The sequence below is a fragment of the Tetrao urogallus genome (assembly GCF_951394365.1).
Source record: "Tetrao urogallus genome assembly, chromosome: 3".
In the NCBI taxonomy this organism is placed as follows: Eukaryota; Metazoa; Chordata; class Aves; order Galliformes; family Phasianidae; genus Tetrao; species Tetrao urogallus.
In genome coordinates, this window is record NC_136815.1 from 91,187,493 (window position 1) to 91,207,406 (window position 19,914).

Sequence of the window (19,914 nt, forward strand, 5' to 3'; positions counted from 1 at the left end):
CACTTTAGAAAAGGGTTCTTAAGTTGTCTGGTGGTAGCTAAGTTCATAGTAGACTTGTGTCTCATTTTTATTCTCACTCATGTTTATGGTCTTTTTATCCCATTCTGGCAGTATAATGAGACTTCTTAAATGCTTATGAATGTCATCATCTGTACTTAGATCTCTGTGATGTAAATTAGCCACATTATGAAAGAGAATCTTGCTCATTAGCAATGTTTCGCTTATTCAGTACTAGTATTTCTAGTTATTTGTTTTTGATTGGTACTGATTCAAGGTATTTTCTGATGATACATTCAGACATACTTCTGTATGCTGCTCTTATTTATTTGTTAGCATCTATATAAGCAGTCTGTATCCTTAGCTGTATCTTGTTAAGCACTAGGTGGAGTTTTCATTGACCAATATTTTGTGGACCATGCGCTCAGATTCAAATATATAAGACATAACCACATTTTTTTTGCTTGGTGTCCAGGTCTCTCTCAGTATACCCTTGACTGAAATAAATCCACGTGAAATAAATAAAACGAAGAAAACTTTACTGTCTTTTTTGAAGTGTACATTTAGCTTCATCATATAATGTCATGTATAGGCTGTGTCAAGGGGGCAGAGGGGCCCATGAATCCACGCCCTGGGAAGTTGTGGGGAAGGAAAAGGGAGGGAGATGGGCCTTGATGAAGGGAAGTGACGGCAGCGAGCTAAGGGGAAACACTTTCTAAATACAGTAGCAGAAAGTGAGAGAATGCAATATAATACAATATGATTGGAAATGAAGCTAATAAATAAAATGGGAGAGTTTCTGAAACCAACATCTCTAATGTTGTAGGTGAAGCAGCAGTGAGCAAAGAAGGGGGAAGTCTTTATCTTTCCCTGCAGATGGAAAACGGAAATGGAAAAAATGAAGTCTTCTGGGAGTTGCAGTTCATTCTTCTCTTCTGAGACCAAGAGATTGGAAATACTGACAATCCATGAAACTGCAGCATTAACTCTTTAACTCCCAGTACATTGCATGATATTATGCAAAATACTGATGATAGCCATGAAACCATGACATTCCATCTCTTTATTCCACGTCACTACGTCATGCTCAACATATACAAACAATAATAACATGCATTAAACACACACATGGAATTACTGACTACATTCCCCTAGCATGAAATTCACTTGTGGTACACACTGAACATCCCCATTTTTCTACATTACCCACCAGGTGAATTCAGGTTCATGAAGAGGTTTGCTCTTGCCTAAAGCGGGGAAGACCCAAACTGCTTTTTCCCCAGCATGCTTTTTACATGTACTACAGGGACCTTATCTCCCTCTACAGTATTTAGGGAGCTGGATTGATGGATCCTCTGGTGTTGACCAACCAGGTGGCTTCTGCCAAATGCTTCTCCCAGTGCTTAAATGTTCCGCCACCCATTGCTTTCAACATAGTTTTTAACAACCCATTGTATCGTTCAGGTTTAGCAGAAGCTGGTGCATGGTAGGGAATATAAGAAGTCCGCTCAATGGCATGATCTTTGACCCAAGTATATACAAGAGGATTTTTAAAGTGAATCCCATTACCTTACTCAATTCTTTCTGGAGTGCCATGTTGCCACAGGACTTGTTTCTCAAGACCTAATATGGTGTTTTGGGTGGTGGCATGGGGTACTGCATATGTTTCAAGCCACCCAGTGGTTGCCTCCACCATGGTGAGCACATAACGCTTACCATCGCGAGTTTGTGGCGTAGTCAAATCAACCTGCCATGCCTCCCATATTTGTACTTTTCCATTGCCCTTCCCCCCCAGAGAAGTTTCATCCTCTTGGCTTGTTTAATTGTGGAGCATGCTTCACAGTGATGGATAACCTGTGCAATGGCATTCGCAGTTAATTGCAACCCTTGGTCTCTAGCTGACTTATATGTTGCATCTCTTCCTTGGTAGCCTGAGGTTTCATGGACCCACTAAGCTAGAAATAATTTGTTCTTGTGTTGCCAGACCAAATCTATTTAAGCCACCTCAATTTTGGCAGCTCGATCTACCTGATGGTTGTTTTGTTATTCAGTAGCCCTACTCTTGGGCCCATGAGCATCTGCACCTTTACAACCATATTCTTTATTTGGGCAACAATGTCTTTCCACAGTTCAGCAGCCCAAATAGGTTTATCCCTTTGTTGCCAGTTGTTTTGTTCCCACTGCTGTAACCACCCCCATAAGGCATTTGCCACCATCCATGAGTCAGTGTAAAGATAAAGGCCACCTCTCCCGCTCAGCAACATCTAAGGCCAGCTGGACAGCCTTTACCTCTGCAAATTGGCTTCTTTCCCTGCAGTGGCCTCTGCAACTTGTTGTGTAGGGCTCCACACAGCAGATTTCCATCTGTAGTGTTTCTCCACAATGCAACATGCTCCAGCAGTGAACAGGGCAAATGTATTTTCACCTTCTGGTAGTTCACTGTATGGTGAGGCCTCTTTAGCACACGTTACCTCTTCTGCTGGTGATGTTCCAAACTTTTTACCTTCAGGCCAGTTCATGATGACCTCTAGGATCCCTGGACGGCTGAGGTTCCCCATCCACACTCATTGTGTAATCAGTGCAACCCACTTACTCCAAGTGGCATAAGTAGCAAGATGGGTGGGGGAAACCTCTCCTTTAAACATCCAGTTCAGCACTGGCAGTCGAGGTGCCAGAAGGAGCTGTGTTTCAGTACTGTACTTTGGAAGCAACCTGAAGCCCCTCATACACGGCCAAGATGTCCTTTTCAGTTGGAGTGTAGCACTCTTCACACCCCCTGTACTTTTGACTCCAGAATCCAAGGGGTCAGACTTTGTCTGTCTTGAGGCTCTTTACCAAATGGTCCACAAGCGGGACCTTTCTCTCCAGCAGCATGTAGAGGATGTTCTTTACATCATGTTCCATCCATACAGGCCCCAGGTCCAAGGCACAGGCTGTCTCCTGCTTAATTTGCTCAAAAGCCTACAGCTGTTCAGGGCCCCGAGTAAATTTATTCTTCCATGTCACCTGATAAAGGAGGCTTACAGCGAGGCTGTAGTTTGGAACATGCATTCTCCAAAAGCCCACTACACCCAGAAAAGACTGTGGCTCTTTTTTATTAGTGAGCGGAGACACGGCAGTGATTTTGTTGAACACATCCGTTTGGATGTGACGACATCCGTCTTGTCACTTTATCCCTAGGAAGTGAATTTCCTATGCGGGTCCTTTCACTTTGTTTTGCTTAATAGTGGAATCAGCTCATAGAAGGATTTATTCTCTCTCCTTTTTTGAAAACTTCCTCTGCTGTGTTGTCCCACACGATAATGCCATCAACGTACTGCAGTTGCTTTGGAGCATCACTCTGTTCCAGCGCAGTTTGGACAAGTGGTTGGGCTGTATTTCCATCCCTGGGGATGTTATACTGTAGAATACCAAAGGAAACCATGAAACCATGACAAAACTCAGTTTATTATGGACAGTACCTAAAATACATTTACTTATGTTAACTGAGTATAAATGTTAATTTAGTTCAGTAAAATAGTAAGCAAGCCTGAAGTCCTACAACTGCCATTTCAATAGTAATCATCTGTTTCAAGTAGTGATTTACTACATAAATTCTGAAGTGTTAATTGTTGGTGTTTTCTCTTTTCCTTGTCAACAGGTACTAAACCTTTCTGAAAAGAGGTACGACCTTACCAAGCTTAACCCAAAGGTACTGATTCTTTTCCATATCACACCTCTTTCTCTGTATTGTCAAATGTAATTTAAATGGCCTAATAAGTCTTAAAGCTTTTCAAGACTTGCTGCGGAGTAAGATAACTTTCAAGTGTTATACCTGTTTGGCCTGTGCCTTTCAAAGATATTTTTTTTCTTAGACTTCACACACTGAAACCTGTTGTGGCTACTGAAAAAATTTATTGAGTGAAATAAAATTTACTCCAACTGTGCTTTTCTTGTGTACTCACAGGATATCAGAAGCTAATATGCTCTAGTATACTGTCTAATGGCTGAAGCTAGTGAACTCAATTCAAATGCAAACTTTACTTTCATATTGTCTTTTCATTGCTGCTTCTTTGTACAATAGAGACACAGGGGAAAGACCTGTTGATGTCAGTCTTCTGTTTTTCGTCATGCTTTTTCCTTGTAAGTGTTCTGTGTAGGTCTCTCTGAAGGTGACGTGTCCTATTTGTAGCACAATAGCACTATTTGATAGAGCAGATTCTCAGTTACAGAACGCTATTTTTCAACACAGCCACCACCATAAAGTATGTATTTTTACCAGTGGTGGACAAGAGCCTGCATGCTGGACTTGTGAAAGTCTACATGACCATTTGGAATGTGGCTTGTCTTTCATGTCTCTGCTGAAGCACATCACCCACTGTCTCACTCTGCTAACATCCACTGTTTGGTCTCCACAAATGTTCTGCAAGCGTCAGTGACTGTCAATAGGTGCCATTTTTTCTGCACTGAGGAATTCAATTGCTTACTAGTTTGTCAAACTACCCCACTGCTACAACAATAAACTGTAATGGAATATTGTTGGGAAGGTTCAATCTCTGCTACCACATGTCTGATGTGTTAGACCAGCATAATAAAATAGAAGGCAGTACTTTTGGAGCAGCCCTTGTATTTGTTGTAAAAAACGAATTCAGGTTGCTCTTCAGCAGCTATTATAATGCATGAGTCAGACAGATGCATCCTCATAGCAGTAGATTTAATTTGGAGAAAATTATTTAAAAGGCTCTTATTATTGAACTTTTGAGTACTTAATTCATCATGAAGAATTTAAATTGTTCATGGTTAGTGTTTTTATTAGTGTCCAATATTGTCACTTAAAAATATGCATACAATACACTCCTGCCATCTGGCAATGGCTGAAGAGACAGAGGGGAATGGAAGCAGGTTTCTGCTGAGCACCAGCTGAATCCTCTCCCTGCCTATTTCATCCACCTCATCCAGAGATGCCCCTTTGCAGTAGGTATGAGGCTGTGAAATTTGGTGGAGAGGCAAACAATGACATGAATGAAGGATCATCAAGATTGGACAAGTCACCTAGAACTTTGCCCTATATCATGTCCACTTATCTCAAGAAAAAGAAAGGTGGTTGTCCTAGGTGACCCTCTTCTGAAGGAAGCAGGGAGCCTGATACACCAACTGGACCGATGCCGTAGAGAAGTCTACTGCCTCACTGGGGCTTGGGCCTGAATAAAAGACATTAGTAGAAAACTCAGTAGCCCTAAGATTATTTTCCATTATTGGTTTTTATTGTTGGCAGTGATGAAATAGCAAAAAGTTCTACAGCTATCAAAGAGACTTCAGGGCCTTAGCGTAATTACTTTCCTCTATCCTTTCAGTAGAAGGAAATAGTAATGAAAGGAACAGGCAGATCTCTGATCAGTTCATGGCTTCCGGACTGGACATTGGCAGAACTTCAGGTCTTTGGGTCATGGAATAGTCTGTGCAGCACCAGGTCTCCTGGCACCTGATGGGATGCACCTTTCTCAGAGCAAGGACTGTATGGGAGTTAGCAGGGCTTTTTGATAGAGCTTTGAAACAGATTTGAAGGGAGAGAGGGATAAAACCAGGCTCGCCAGTTATAAGCTATGGTATGGCACACCAAAATTTGAGGGTGAGATCCTTCAGTCTGCTCCATGAGTTGTTAGGTACATTGAAACACTTCCAAAATGTTTCTACATCAGTGCATGCAAATGAGGAGCAAGCAGGAGAAGCTAGAAGTCTTGGCTCAGTCATAAGTGAAACCTGGTGGGAAGACTCCTGTGACTGGTGTGTCAGTTTTGAGCACAGCATAAGAAAATACATAGAGCATCTGAAGGAGAGACTTTGAAGATGGTGAGGTATCTAGAGGCCAAGGCATATGAGAAGCAGATGAAGTCGTATGGTTTCTTCAGCTTAGGGAAGAGGAGGCTGAGTGGTAACCTCATGGCTGCCTACAGCTTTCTCACAAGGGGAATGGAGGAGCAGGCACTGATCACTTCTCTCTGATGACCAGTAACAGGACCTGAGGGAATGGCATAAAGTTGCATCAGTCTAAGTCCAGGTTAGATATTAGGAAAATATCCAGTGTCCAGGCCTGGAACAGGCTCTCGAGTGCAGAGGTCAAGGCACCAATCCTGACAGAGTTCAAGAAGCTTTGGATAATGCTCTCAGAAGTGTGGTTTGAATTTTGTGTGATCCTGTGTGGAGCCAGGAGTTGGACTCCATGCTCCTTGTGAGTCCCTTCCACCTCAGAATATTCTGTGATAATATGTTGAAGAAGCAGTATTATATGGTGATTGAATTTGAATAGGAAAAATGAATGAATCAAACCTTTTGCATATAAAGAAAAGAAATTTTAAACAAAATAAAAATGATTTTAAAATATTTGACCAGGTCAGTGAACGTTCTGTGTCGTAATGTTGACCTTACAAGTATTTTGCTATTTAAAATTAGCTTGGTTTCTAATCGAAAATTCTTTAAGAAATAAAGATCTTCAGAAATGTTTTGATGTATCAGTGGTAGATGGGCTTTGGGAAGAGTGTTTCTTTTCACAAATGTACCATTTTTTTAAACAAAGTGAAAAACAACAGCAGCAACAAAACACTAGCCCATTTTTCTCCTTAAAAGAGCTGTTAACATACTTATTTATATCATATCATTCAAGTGTAACATGTGAAGTAATTCTCTGCAGATTATGGATGTGGGGTGGCCTGATCTCCATGCACCACCTCTTGATAAGGTGTGCACCATCTGCAAGGCTATGGAATCATGGCTGAACAGTGATCCTCAGCGTGTGGTGGTGATCCATTGCAAAGTAAGTGAGTTTTGTGTCCTTGCTGACTATCAGTTTGAATTTATTTTTGAAACGATTGTCCTTTATCCTTACTAATTGAAAAATAAAAAAGAAGATTGCTCTGTTTTTAGTGTTGGAAACTGTTTGCCAAATCTTCAGTTGATTTAAGTAGGCTTAAATCCACTGCACTTGCATACTTTTTATCTGTGCTTTTTTTTTAGTATTCTTGCCTCTATTCTACTAGAGTATAGCATGCAATTATGTTTGCTTCTTCAAAGGACAGCACTTCTTCTGTAACTCTTGAGTTTTTCCAGCTCAGAGGAAAATTCTTCAGAAGCAATTTATATTCTATGACATTTTTGACATTTTGTTGCTGGGCAAGCATAGGTGATGTATCATGGGCTTAACTTCAGTCAGTTGCATCCACACTGCAGATCATCATAGGTTAAGTATCCAAACTGCTTTTAGTATGCTAAAGTGGGTGTTCAGGGTACCTTTTTCTGGGCTACGTTTTTTGTCTGTAAATGTGGCTCACAGTGTTGAATATATAGCACAGCTCTGTATCTCATAGATCATCACTTCACTGTCTGGTATGTCTGGAGGAAATCAGTGCATTGAGTACCTCGTACCTCCTGGACTGAGAGGTTCTAACTGTAATTGCACTGTCATACAGTGAAGCTTGCTATTGTGCAGTGCTGCTGCTTCTCCTTGCTCACATAAGAAAAAATGAAGAAAAGCCTTGATTAGAAACAAATTAGTTCTGAGCAACGAGTTCAGAACAGAGTTAGCAACTGTGCTGCTGATGTAGGTAAATCTCTGTATTGTTGGCAGATGTGACATTAAACAAAATGAGGGTGATATGAGACCGAAACTTCACAGTTTACATTGAGTTGTATAGTCTCTAGTCGTGTGTCACTTGCAGGTAGAATCGAGGCATTAGAGAGTTCTCACTAGCTGAAGGACCACAGCCAGGAGGATGGCCCATATACAGGACAAAAGAAAAGGGGCAAGGTATTATTAGGTATTTTATTTGCAAATTGGCATAGTTGATTCATGCCTCTTGGTGATGACTTAAAAGTTTTCGAACACAAAAATAGATGCAACTATCCTGTGTCAGCTGACAGTCTGAAAATCTTTTGAAATTAGCAAAATCTACCACCTGGTAAATTGCATTGGTCATATGAAGTATTCAATAAAATCTTGAAACTTTTTTTTTTTTTCCTCATAGAAAAATAAGCAACAGTTGGTAGTCTGCTATAGGTGCTCTGGGGTTAAGCGGGTAAAAGCAACAAAACCTGTCAGAAATCATACACTTTTCTGTTGTGGTATAATCCAGCAGGTAGCTGAGCACCACAAGGTTGTTTGCTCACTTTCTCCTTCCCAGGAGGATGGCAGTGAGAATTGGAAAAAGCAAAATAGAACTCTTGGGTTGAAATAAAACTACTTACTAAGGCAAAGAAAAGGAAAAGGATAATGATTATATATAGAAATGACAAATACATATGTAAAAATATATATAACAAGTGATGCACAAGCAATTGCTCACCACCTCCCGACCTACGTAATGTGATTGAAGAAAATCATTACTGCTGGAGAGCTAGGCTTTACTCTGTGTTTTGTCATCCATTTGTGCAAGCTTTCTGCTAATTCAGTAGGACTTGACACACATTGTAGAAACCCTGTTTAATGTTTTTCATGTAAATGTCAACCAGTTTGCAGTAGAGAGGGAAGCTCTTCTGTCCGTCATTAACACCTTTAAACAAGACATGAAATTCATGAGCAAAGAGAGTTTGTGAATCTCCTGCTGTAAAGTTCTGTTCAATATGTGTCAAGTAAAATAATGATCTGCAGTATATTTATTATTAAATTAATAATATCTTTCCTGATGCAGGGAGGAAGAGGAAGGATTGGCGTAGTCATTTCATCGTATATGCATTTCACCAGTGTTTCTACAAGGTCAGTTATGAATAATGCAAAGAAAAAAATACTTATTGTGCTTTTTTAACAAAAAGGAAAACGTAAGAAAAAGGTGTTGTGGAGTTGTTGTAGCAGTTCCCTGCTCAAGGTTTATTATCATGGCTTCTCAGCAATCTTGGGTTGTGTCTTAAAACATCTTGAAGGACCAGGTCTTCATTTGGCTTTAACAAGTGTTTGCTTGGTTTCCTTTTTTTTTCCTTTAGAGGAATTATAGAGGAATTGAATTATGAACTGACAGATGACAGTTTATGTCAATAAAGATTATACATGCTGTCAATTGGATGAAGTATTTTGTTTTTTTGTTTTTGCTTTTTAATCAAATTGTTTTTCCTTAATGTTGTTTTTGCTTTATATATATGTCAATGTTGTATGTTTATATACTTAAACAAACACATGTATGTATGTGATTATATACATACGTATACACTTACACAGAAACACAAACATACAAAATTTCCACTCTTAAGTGCCATGGTTCAGTCAGACTTTATTCTGACTTCACACCAACCTGTCAGTAATGAATTTCAGCACTGCAATGGATGACGTTCTGGATCACTATAGGATAATAGCAAATTTCTCATGGGTAAAAGCCCTTGAGAAAACTTTCAGAGCAGTATGTCACAAAATAATTGATGTATATTTTAGTAAACCTGATTGACAGGTAAAAGTAGGTTAAGAAATGAAGTGCATTATGTATTTGCCAGTATATACTGAAGAAATAAGAATGCCAGTTACTCTGAAATTAATGCCTCCTATTTATTTCCATGGGAACTACAACAAATACAGAGAACATGACACTGTCTGATAGAGCACTTTCTCAGCTGCAGAGCACTATTTTTAACACAACTGCCAGCATTGGTTACACATTTTCACAAGCAATAAACAAGAACCTGCTTTCTTTTTTTCCCTTGGAACTCATTTCATTTGAATGAGACATGGAATTTCAAATTTTAGATGCTAGAGTCTAATCATTTTGAAGCATTTTTTTAAAAAACATCCTGATGCTAATTAACACTGTCAGCTATATCTGTTATGAGGCGCATGGTTTCAGTATAACAGAATGAGCATAGCATGTTACAGGAGAGGTGTGATTAACAGCATTCTTACTGATTTTTGGCTCCTCTGTTTGTGGTGTTTTGATTTTTTTTTTCTGTAGCCCTTGCATTCATCTACATTGATCCTGAAGACCCCCATTGGAGCCATTTCTGTTCTGGGCAGAGAATGGAAGAAAGTGTGTGTTCTTCTGACTATGTTTGGTTCTTAGGTGTACATTTGAAGAATTTGTAGTTATCTGTTGGAGAGCATTTATTCTTCAAAGATATGTATTTTTATTTAAAACATTCATGGCTTTGGTGGCTCAGGGCAGAAGAAACAAAAGTTGGATTAAATTGTTTGACTGCTTGAATGATCCTCTAGCCTGGCATATCTTGCACCTGATGGGCTATATTGCAGTAAGAGCTAGGTAGTGCTTTTCATCTCCATAGTGCTGCTGCTGCTTTTTAAAAACAGGGAGTGTCTATTTCTCACATAACTCACCTACAGAACATTGCGGAAATGATGGCAAGTATCCTTTTCCTTACTTTTGATACATTTTATTGCATTGTTTCATGATGGAAATGTTCAAATAATTGCGTAAGGGAAAAGATCCTTGGACTCCAGAAGAAACCTGCCTTAAAGGTTGGAATATGAAGGTGTCAGTAAGAAACAAAAAATATGTGACCTGTAAATGCTAGGGTTTTTGGCTAGATAGTTTTTTATTTTCTTCTTCTTTCATTTTCTTTTTTCCCTTCCAACTACTTTGCTATATTTCAAGCAGTAACCTGATGAATTTCCAAGATCACACCAAAATGGAATAACATGGTGTCTGTGCCTCTGTTTTGACAGTGCTGATCAGGCTCTAGACAGATTTGCTATGAAGAAATTCTTTGATGATAAAGTTTCAGCTTTAATGCAACCATCCCAGAAAAGGTATTTGGCTTATTTTTAATTCATACCAATAGGAAATGTCATTGTTATATTCTGCCCCCATACTTTAATCCCTTCTTTGCTGTATGAAGGCTATTTCCAAAAGATTCTCTAGCAACTTCTGAACTCTTAGTACTTTATCTTGTACTGATCTTCACTGATGAAATTGTACCCTCAATTCCAGCATATAGATTGAGGTAGATTAGATCTTCTGTACCACACAGCATGGTTTTTCAGTGTATTGTTTGTTAGCAAAAAGAGGGTACCACTGTTTGTTTCTTATTTGCTGCAAGATAAAACCTCTTTTTTATGCAGTATTAATGATGCCTATGGAGTACTTGCTAACTAATGTGCAATAAAGATTTTTTATTACCACTTGCTTGTAGGATCTGTAGATTGTCCAACTGTTCCATGTCCATGCTATTAAGTTCTTGTTAAAACATTCACTATATATTCTGTCTATGTGGATGTCTTACCTGTTCAGTCCATCTGCACAAATAAGACTGTGTTAGGATTCAAATGAAGCAGTTTGGGAAGTGAATAGTTCTGAGGTTGGCTCTGTGCCTGCTTTTGGTATACAGTAACCAAGGCTTCATACCAAAAGAGACTTGATATCCATTAGACAAGTAACTCTGATATAGCATGATCTTCTTCTACAAACGTAAAAATTCCCCTGGATTTGATTGAATAATTACTGCTTAGGTTTGGTTTTAGTCAGCATGCAGACAGTAGTTTTTAGAAGTCGTGTAAAGGATAAGGCTTTGCTAGTAATTAAACTAGAAAAAAAACCCAGCAAACATACGACACTCAATTTTCTTCATCTCTAAGTAAGAAAAGCTTTTCCATTGCATCATAAACTTACTTGGTATTTTTAAGAGTCCTTTTTCACTTGAAAAATAATAGCTATGCTGCAGTGTGCAATGCTGTGCAGTTTATGAGCAGTCCTGCACTATGCACGTTTCCAAATGAAAATAGCAGCAATGCAATGATTTTCACATTACTATAATAATTTTCCTCTGGTACTGACTGAGATGACTTCCTAGAATAAAGGTGTTATTTGTCCACGTTAGTCTTTCTGTTAATATTTTTGTTGGGACCTTAAAACTTCTGCTTTAATGAGGAAGTGTGCTTCAGTGTAAATGGAGTGGGGTCCATTTCATACTGTTGCAAGAGCCAATTCAGACTTTTAGTTGTGAATAAAAATGCATACCAAAATGATTGATTTCGCTATTGCTTCTAGTTACTTCCATGTTTAAAGTAGTGATGTAAATAACTAAAATGAAGACTTTCGGCATTACCAGTTAATCAGCTATGTATTCAGTAATTTTGTAAATTAAAATGTATTTTCATGCTGTTTTGCAAAGATCACTCTTCTAGAGCCATAAGTGATGTCACAATGCTTTCAGTACCCATGGACTAGAAATATTAGCGTAAAGAATGTACTTCCCTGATACGGTTGTATTTCTGCTACTAGCTAATGAAGATAAACTTTGCATTTTTAGATATGTGCAGTTTCTAAGTGGCCTTCTATCTGGATCTGTGAAAATGAATACAGCTTCACTTTTCCTGCACTATGTTATCCTTCATGGCATCCCAAGCTTTGATGCTGGGGGAGGTAAATTATGTATATTTTCATATCCCTGTGTAGGTTTAAAGCCTTCTATTCATTCTGAAACTTTCAAAAATCATGCATGAAATTCAGAGTAACAGGAAATCATAGAATGGCTTGGGTTGGAAGGGATGTTGAAGGTCATTTAGTTCCAACTCCCCTGCACTGGGCAGGTTGCCTACCGCTAGATCAGGCTGTCCAGGGCCCCATCCAACCTGGCTGTGAGCACATCCAGGGTGGGAGCATCCACAACATCTTTGGGCAACCTGTTCCAATGCCTCCCCACCCTCTGGGTAGGAAAGTTTCCTCCTAATATCTAATCCAAGTCTCTTTTTGTTTAAAAAAATTCCCCCTTGTCCTATCTCTGTCAGGCCATGTAAAAAGTTGGTGAGTTGATACTCCTTGATATCAGTCTAATAATTCCCATTAAATGAACCAGAAGAGAAATACTGTATAAGGAAATAATTTTTTGTCCTCTGTTAAATAAAGAAATTATGCCTGTTTTCTGAACAGTTGTGCTCCCAGTTCCTGTAGAAGAGCTGAGAACCTTGTTTTATGTTTTATGGTCAAGTTTCCTTCTTCTTTAGGACATAAATGTAATTATAATTTTCTTTCTTCTCACTAGAACCCTTAAAAAAAAACTTTCTTCCCAATTCGGAGTTAGTCTCAAGACCAGGAAGAAGCAACTTTTTCTTAAATTATAACTTACACTTTTTAAAGAAAAAGCCAGTTATGCTTTGAATGTATTCACAGTTCACATTTTATCACTTTGCATGCCACTTTACTCAGTCTGGATATATGTGAAATTTCCAAGGTCTAAGATTCAGACAAAAAAAAAAAACAGTTACAAAAATTGCCTTGTTTACTTCTTCACAGCTTGTCGGCCTTTTCTGAAGTTATACCAAGCTACCCAACCCGTGTATACATCTGGAATATAGTAAGTCTCAGTTATTTTCCTTTGTTTTTAAATATGTTTTAATTCTTACGATTACAGAATTCCATAATTCTGTGTTTTTGTATGCCTTTTTTTTTATCTCCTTCAAGTAGTGTAGAGTCAGAAAATCAAAACCGAATCTGCATTGCTATAGAGCCAGCCCAGCTTTTGAAAGGAGATGTTATGGTAAGTTAATCGTACTGAATGAAAGTGTAGTATTTTGCCATTGAGATTATTGTCTCCTTTCTGTTTTGGAAGTTTGTAATAAATAAATACATAAAATGATCTTGCAAAAACAGAGTCATGGAATCATAGGATGGGTTGGGTTGGAAGAAACCCTTAATCATCTTAGTTTCAACCCCCTTGTTGTAGACAGGGATACCTGATACCTCCCATTAGAACAGGCTGCTCTAAGCCCCATCCAGAGTGGCTTGGAATGCCTCCAAAGTGGGGAATCCACAACCTCTCTGGGCAACCTGTTCCAATATCTCACCACTCTCACAGTAAGGAATTTCTACCTGATATGTAGTCTAAATCTACTCTCTTCCAGTTTGCAGCCATTTCCCCTCATGCTATCTCTACATGCCCTTGTAAAAAGTCCCTCTCCTGCTTTCCTGTAGGCCTCCTTCAGATACTTGGAGGCCACTATAAGATCCCCCCAGAGCCATCTTTTCTCCAAGCTGAAGAGCCCCAACTCTCTCATCCTGTCCCTGCAGGGGAGGTGCTCCAGCAAGACTATTCATCCACTGAAGTTGAAATGGGAGGTTTTAAAACTATCACTCATGGTTTCCTTTTGCTAAACTAATATATTGGTTCTTAAACTAATGAACAAATTCCTATTGCTAAACAAACCAATCTATATAATGGTGGGGGAGTTTGGGGCTGTTTGGTCCCAGATAGTGGATTCAGTGCAGGTTGCACGAGTCCATTTGTCTATCTCTGTTCCTGCCTTCTTGCTAGTACACAGCCTTTTGACTGTCTCCTGCAGCTCAGTCACTGTCGCAGGAGGTCCTTCACCTCAGTGGCACAACTTAGGTGAGTTTGCCACTCACCTCTACTCCAGGAGCAAGGTCCAGGCACCAGGGCTGACCAGGGCCTGCACAACTTCTTCTTCCTTTACTGCTCTGTCTGGGCAGAGGCATTGGTAATGTCCAGGGTAGGTGATGCATACGCCCCTTTTAGAGCTGCATTTTTAGCTTGGCATTGAGTGCTCACCATTCTGCCTCAAGGGTTAGCTGGAATGAGTGCTACTTGCTTCTGCAGCTGGCTGAACCTCAGTTCCCTGATGTATGATCTACTACCCCGGCTGCTGCAGCATGCTGTGGGTGACACCCACATTGTTTGCCTGCCCTGTGCTTGGTAGGCAGCGATACGGTGCTCTCCATTCTGAGGCTTCTTTTAGGGGTGTGGGTGCAGTCTTTGCAATGCCTATGGTGTGTCAGCCTCGTTTGTGAGAACTGCCCATAGCTATAGGGTTGCTCTGCTTTCTTGGTGTTTCCCTGGCAAAGGAAATCCCTGAAACTTCCTTGTATCTTGAGATTGGTTGCTCTGGTACTGGCCAAGCTGGATCCAAAGCAGCTGATCTCGATGACTGATACACTACAAAGTAGGTGAAATACTAAAAAATAGGTTGAGAATTTAGTTAGCACCCTTTATTTTTACATGATTGAAAATTCCTATAAAGCTCAGGCTGGTATGTTTTAAGGAACAACAAGAATTTCTCTCAGCATTTCCATTTTATAGCATCAAGTACAGAAATGTTTGTAGTATCTATATTAAAGTTGTCTTGGGGAATATTTGTGACTCAGTGTTAGATTATCCTTGTCCTGCATCTTGGCAGGCAAGATCTGCAATCATAAAACTAGATGCTGTTTCCTGTGTGCAGAGCGTAACTATACTGAACTTCAGCACTGTCATTTTGTATCTCTTTGCTTTCTTTCTTGCTTGTGATTTGCAGTTACACATGAGGTAAGTAAAGAAATACAGTTGCTGTGCCTTTCAATTAAACTAAGAGGGCAGGGGATCAAGTAGAATGAATAAGGATGGGGTGAGACTATATTGTGAAGAATGAGTATTCCTGATATATATTGCTAGTAGGTTCCAGAACGACTTTTTATATGGTGTATTTTTTTTTTAACCGAGAAATGTTAGACTTGAATGTTTCCTGTTTTCCTATTCCCTTTCCTTTTTCCTTTTTTTTCCCCTAAATTTTGGAATAATCATTTTGATTTTCTTCCTCCTTCTTTCCTTTACTTTTTTCTCTTCGCCATTCAATTTAGAACATCTTTCTATATTTCTTGCAAAAAAAATTTTTTAAATATCCTGTTATAAATTTATATTCTGGAGGTCTGGGACATTTCCAAATTCAAGATTTGTTGTGCTTATCAGAGAAGTCTACACAAACAGTATATGTAAAGTGTTTAAAAGGAAAAACGAGCAAGCAGTTTTTTCACTAACGCTTTTTGAAACAGATCAACTTCATTAATCCTAAGCTATGCTGAATGTTTCTGAAATTCTGAATTCTGAACAAGCCAACATCTTATTCAGCATGGTATTATTTCCCAAACGAAGTCTTCCATTCAATTACACGTGTTTATTGGCAGTGATTAAGCAAAACCATTAAGGGTTTCAGGAAAAAAAAAAAAAATAGGATGCCCTGCCTCCAATTCCAAAAGATTTATCTAATCGAACAGCATTGCTTAAAAATAATTGGTTTGAAAGACTTGTTTTAGGTTTAGAAGATTCATTAACACTGTGATGATACAGCAGTGCCATATCTGTTGAAAAGCTGCATTGACATCTGATAATGCATATAGTTATTTCCCAGCATATTTCACTAGCTTGTATTATTTTTCAATAGGGCATCAGATGATAATGGAGTCAAAATTCCAAGCAAGACTTCAACTCTTAGCTGTCTGAAGGCAACAGCAGAACAGCTCTGTCTTCCTTATGGCCACCAGTTTAACCTAAATTTGTAAACAAAACACTCTAACCAAACTTCAAATGCTTTTTGAAATAAAGAAGTTGTAATGGAAAGCTTTCTCAAAGCGGAAAGCTGTACCTTGATTGTTTCTTATAATCACCATAACGATGCCTGATTAGATTAGAATCACTGGCAGCTTACTTCTGTTTCTGTGTAGACTTAAGTGAATTTCTATATAGACCAACTGTTTTGAAACAGACTTAAATTGTTAAGATGACGTTCACACTTGAAAATGTTTCTGCCTATCAGGTCTTTATGCATTGCTCCTCCTGTTTCTTTCAGAAGTTTGGTTAGAGTGAGAACTTTTGGAGAAGTTATTTTTCAGGTGAATGACTTTCTTAACTGAAAGGTGGAGGAAGGAGTAAAGTTTAAGCTGTTCTGCAGGATAATCCCTAGGGCTGCTGCTGAAGAGACAAATAGCTATCTCAACATGAATAATATTCAAAGAGTGTGCTGTTGAATCAAACAGATCTTTAACAGAAACTTACCTTTATTTTCCTTCTCTTGAAAAGTGTGCTGCTTCAGACTTACCAGTTGGGGGCTGGTAGTACTGTCAGTGCAGCTTATAGCCAAACCCATGTATGATTTTTACAGATGTATTTTGACTGCTGTTTTCCATGCCTTTGCTGACAGATACTCCTGGTATATGGTCTAAAATGCACCATGTTTTTGTATGCACCACGTCAGTTCTGATGAACTGCTGGAATTTAAGGCATCAGAGAGTTAGTGTATTGAAGGCAGAAAGCAAAAGCTTACGTTAGAATTTAAAATCCAGTAGTATGAAGAATTTATTAGCTGTGTTTCATCCCAAACCCCTACATCTTCCTTGTATTACTCCAGTTCCCTTCAGTTTGAATAACTGTTAGTTTCTTGGTTATTCATTATCTTCTTTCCAGAATACACTTTTTTTTTTTTTCATTCTGGATTAGAAAAAGATTACTTTTGTGTTACTTTATTATTTTTTGTTTTCAGTACTTTTCAGTAGCATCCTTAATTGTAAAACCTTGAAATCCCTTTCAATCTGGTGACTAATGTAAACATAATGTTGATTCTTGTATTCCCTTTAAAAATGCTTAGTGATCATGAATTGCAGTTGACTAGGAAGTGGTAAGTAAAATATTGATAGGCCTGATCTAAAGGAGGGTTGTGTTAAAGAATAGTGTTATTTTGTTCACTTTTAGCCACTCTAATTCCTATTAGATGGATTTTGCTGTCTTTTTCTAGTCTGGGTATCAAGACTACTATAAGCTGCCAACAGTAACATTAAAAAAGATCCTATTATCACTAGAGCGGGTTTAAAAAAATGTCCTAGTGTAGATGTAATCAGCTTGTATGACTTCTGAGAAGGCTTCTATAAAATCTGTGCATTCTTTACTTATTTTGAAATGGCTGTGCTGTAGTTTATGCTAATTTGGTGGGTGCCGTGAAGAAGTATGGATACGAGTCAGCATTCCCACATAGTAGTGGCAAATGTGATTCTGAATGATAGTTTACTGATTGGTGATTGATACTGATAAAGATAGTATTTTTTTGTGACGCACCCAGAACTATCTTTTCTTTAAAATTCTATAATAACGTGTTTATTTCTCCTTCTAGCTGAAGTGTTACCATAAAAAGTACCGATCAGCTACTCGTGATGTGATTTTTCGCCTTCAGTTTCATACTGGAGCTATTCAAGGATATGGGTTGGTGTTTGGTAAAGAGGACTTAGACAGTGCCAATAAAGGTACTTGCCTTCTGTGATTGCTTGGATAAGTATGTGGAAGAAGTGCATGTGCGTGTCTGTGCATTTGATGGTAATCTTCAAGATCTGTTTTTGGGATTCTTTTTTTCTATCCTTTTATTTAGGGGGAGGGACATTACTTTGTTTTAGTTTAACTCGTAGCACTGTAACACAGGCAGAACCCCAATGAAAACGGAAGTTTTTCATTTGGGTTAAGCTGTCAAAATGATTTCATTATTACTTCATTGTCCTTAACTGACCTTCTCATGTTTTTAATAGAATCATAGAATTTCTTGGGTTGGAGAGGACTGTAAAGATCACCTAGTTCCAACCCCCTTGCTGTAGACAGGGCTGCTACCCACCACACCAGGCTGCCCAAGGCCCCATCCAACCTGGTGTGGAACACCTCCAGGGATGGGACACCCCCAGCTTCTCTGGGTAGCCTGTGAAGGTGCCTCACCAGTTTCATAATGAAAAATTTTCTCCTAACAACAGACATGTTTAAAACAGTGAGTCCATTAGACACCATTGTAGGAATTAATAAGCAATTGTGTTTTTTGTGAAGGTAACAGTCAGAAGCTCTGATGCTGGTTTTGTGACCTAGCGTATTTGAATATGGTGCTCTTATTTCATGCTTCTGAACCAGTATCCAAAAATGGAGGCAAAATTTTTTTTGAAATATTTGAAAATGTTTCAAGTTACTCTTTGTATTTCGCAAAGGATTACTGCAGTTTTGTTTTGTTTTTATAGGAAGGATTGCAATTCTGCTACCCTATGTTTCTAACAAACTAAAACCAAATATGTTTTCCTGCCACATGTGCTTATAAGAAAGCTTTATGGTCAAGTGTAGGGATTTTGTAAATATACAGAACTATTCCAGTTTTCTAAAAAAAACCCTAAAACTCAGTGTTCAGTTTTTAGGGGGAAGTTTGGGAACAGTTCATATTTTCTGTTTGTGACTGTTCTTAGAAGTAAACAAAGCTACAGATGATGCTTAGTCTTTCCTGGAGAAGGTAGGGAAAAGAATGTGTGGCTTTTTTAGAAGCAAATCACTAGAATCCAAGTGATAAGAAAAGTGTGACAAGGGTACATGTATTAATAGCTACAGAGAATTCTGATCTGGAAATTTGGAATAGCTTGTTGATGTATTAACCTTTATTTTCAGATGACCGTTTCCCTGATAGTGGCAGAGTGGAATTAGTGTTTTCAGGAACTCCAGAGAAAATTCAAGGTGAGTTCACAGGAGGAAAAAAATCTTGGCAATAAAACGCATTGAAAAGTGTATTTATAAAACCCAAAAAACAACTTTTTTTCTCTCTTGTTCTATTTGTCTTGTCTGAAATTCAACTTTTAATATTAAAATATATAATATACTGATTGTTTTAAATGTGAATAATTGAGTGGAGACACTGCATAGGAGTCAACATACATAATTTTAAGAGTATGCCAAAAGTGTTGTTAATGACCAGTAGAAAACATTTCTTATGTCTGTGTAAATTATGACTGGTATATTTAGGTTAGTCCAATGTAAGTGACAGCAGTGGTCCTTCCCATAACCTTTTTGGATGTTATAACTGATTATATTTGTTATAGTGAAGTTTTGACTCTCTTGGTTTAGCACAAGGAAAGGTATTTATAGCTGTGTTGGAGATCAGCTTCCAAGTTGATGTAAAATAATTGGAAATCTGTTTTTAACTGCTGTCTCTGGGGTTAAATGTCTAGGATTAAGAGTTCACCTTTAAATATTTGTTTACAATTTCTGCAAATGACTGTTTCACATTTGAAAATATTATAGTCTAAATGCAAGATATCTCAGGTCCATCTCTATTGAATCCATGGTCATCTGTGAAGTCAGGAGAGATTGCCACAGGATTTGTCTGACCAAGTCTTGAAAGCCTCCAAGGATAGAAAGTTCTCAACCTCTCTGTGCAGACTGTTCCAATGTCTGTCTGCCCTC

At 38.5% G+C, this 19,914-nt stretch overlaps 1 protein-coding gene across 1 annotated transcript in view; it reads left to right on the forward strand.

The window, feature by feature from the left end:
- TNS3 (tensin 3) overlaps positions 1 to 19,914 on the forward strand; it is a gene marked incomplete at both ends in the record, with an annotated part of 220,099 nt that overhangs the window by 125,880 nt on the left and 74,305 nt on the right. Inside the window, 9 exons of the mRNA XM_079533832.1 lie at positions 3,638 to 3,688; positions 6,665 to 6,787; positions 8,658 to 8,722; positions 10,628 to 10,711; positions 12,211 to 12,323; positions 13,194 to 13,254; positions 13,362 to 13,437; positions 17,831 to 17,960; positions 19,123 to 19,188. Coding sequence (XP_079389958.1) covers positions 3,638 to 3,688; positions 6,665 to 6,787; positions 8,658 to 8,722; positions 10,628 to 10,711; positions 12,211 to 12,323; positions 13,194 to 13,254; positions 13,362 to 13,437; positions 17,831 to 17,960; positions 19,123 to 19,188 — 769 coding nt within the window. The remainder of the gene's footprint in view (positions 1 to 3,637; positions 3,689 to 6,664; positions 6,788 to 8,657; positions 8,723 to 10,627; positions 10,712 to 12,210; positions 12,324 to 13,193; positions 13,255 to 13,361; positions 13,438 to 17,830; positions 17,961 to 19,122; positions 19,189 to 19,914) is intronic.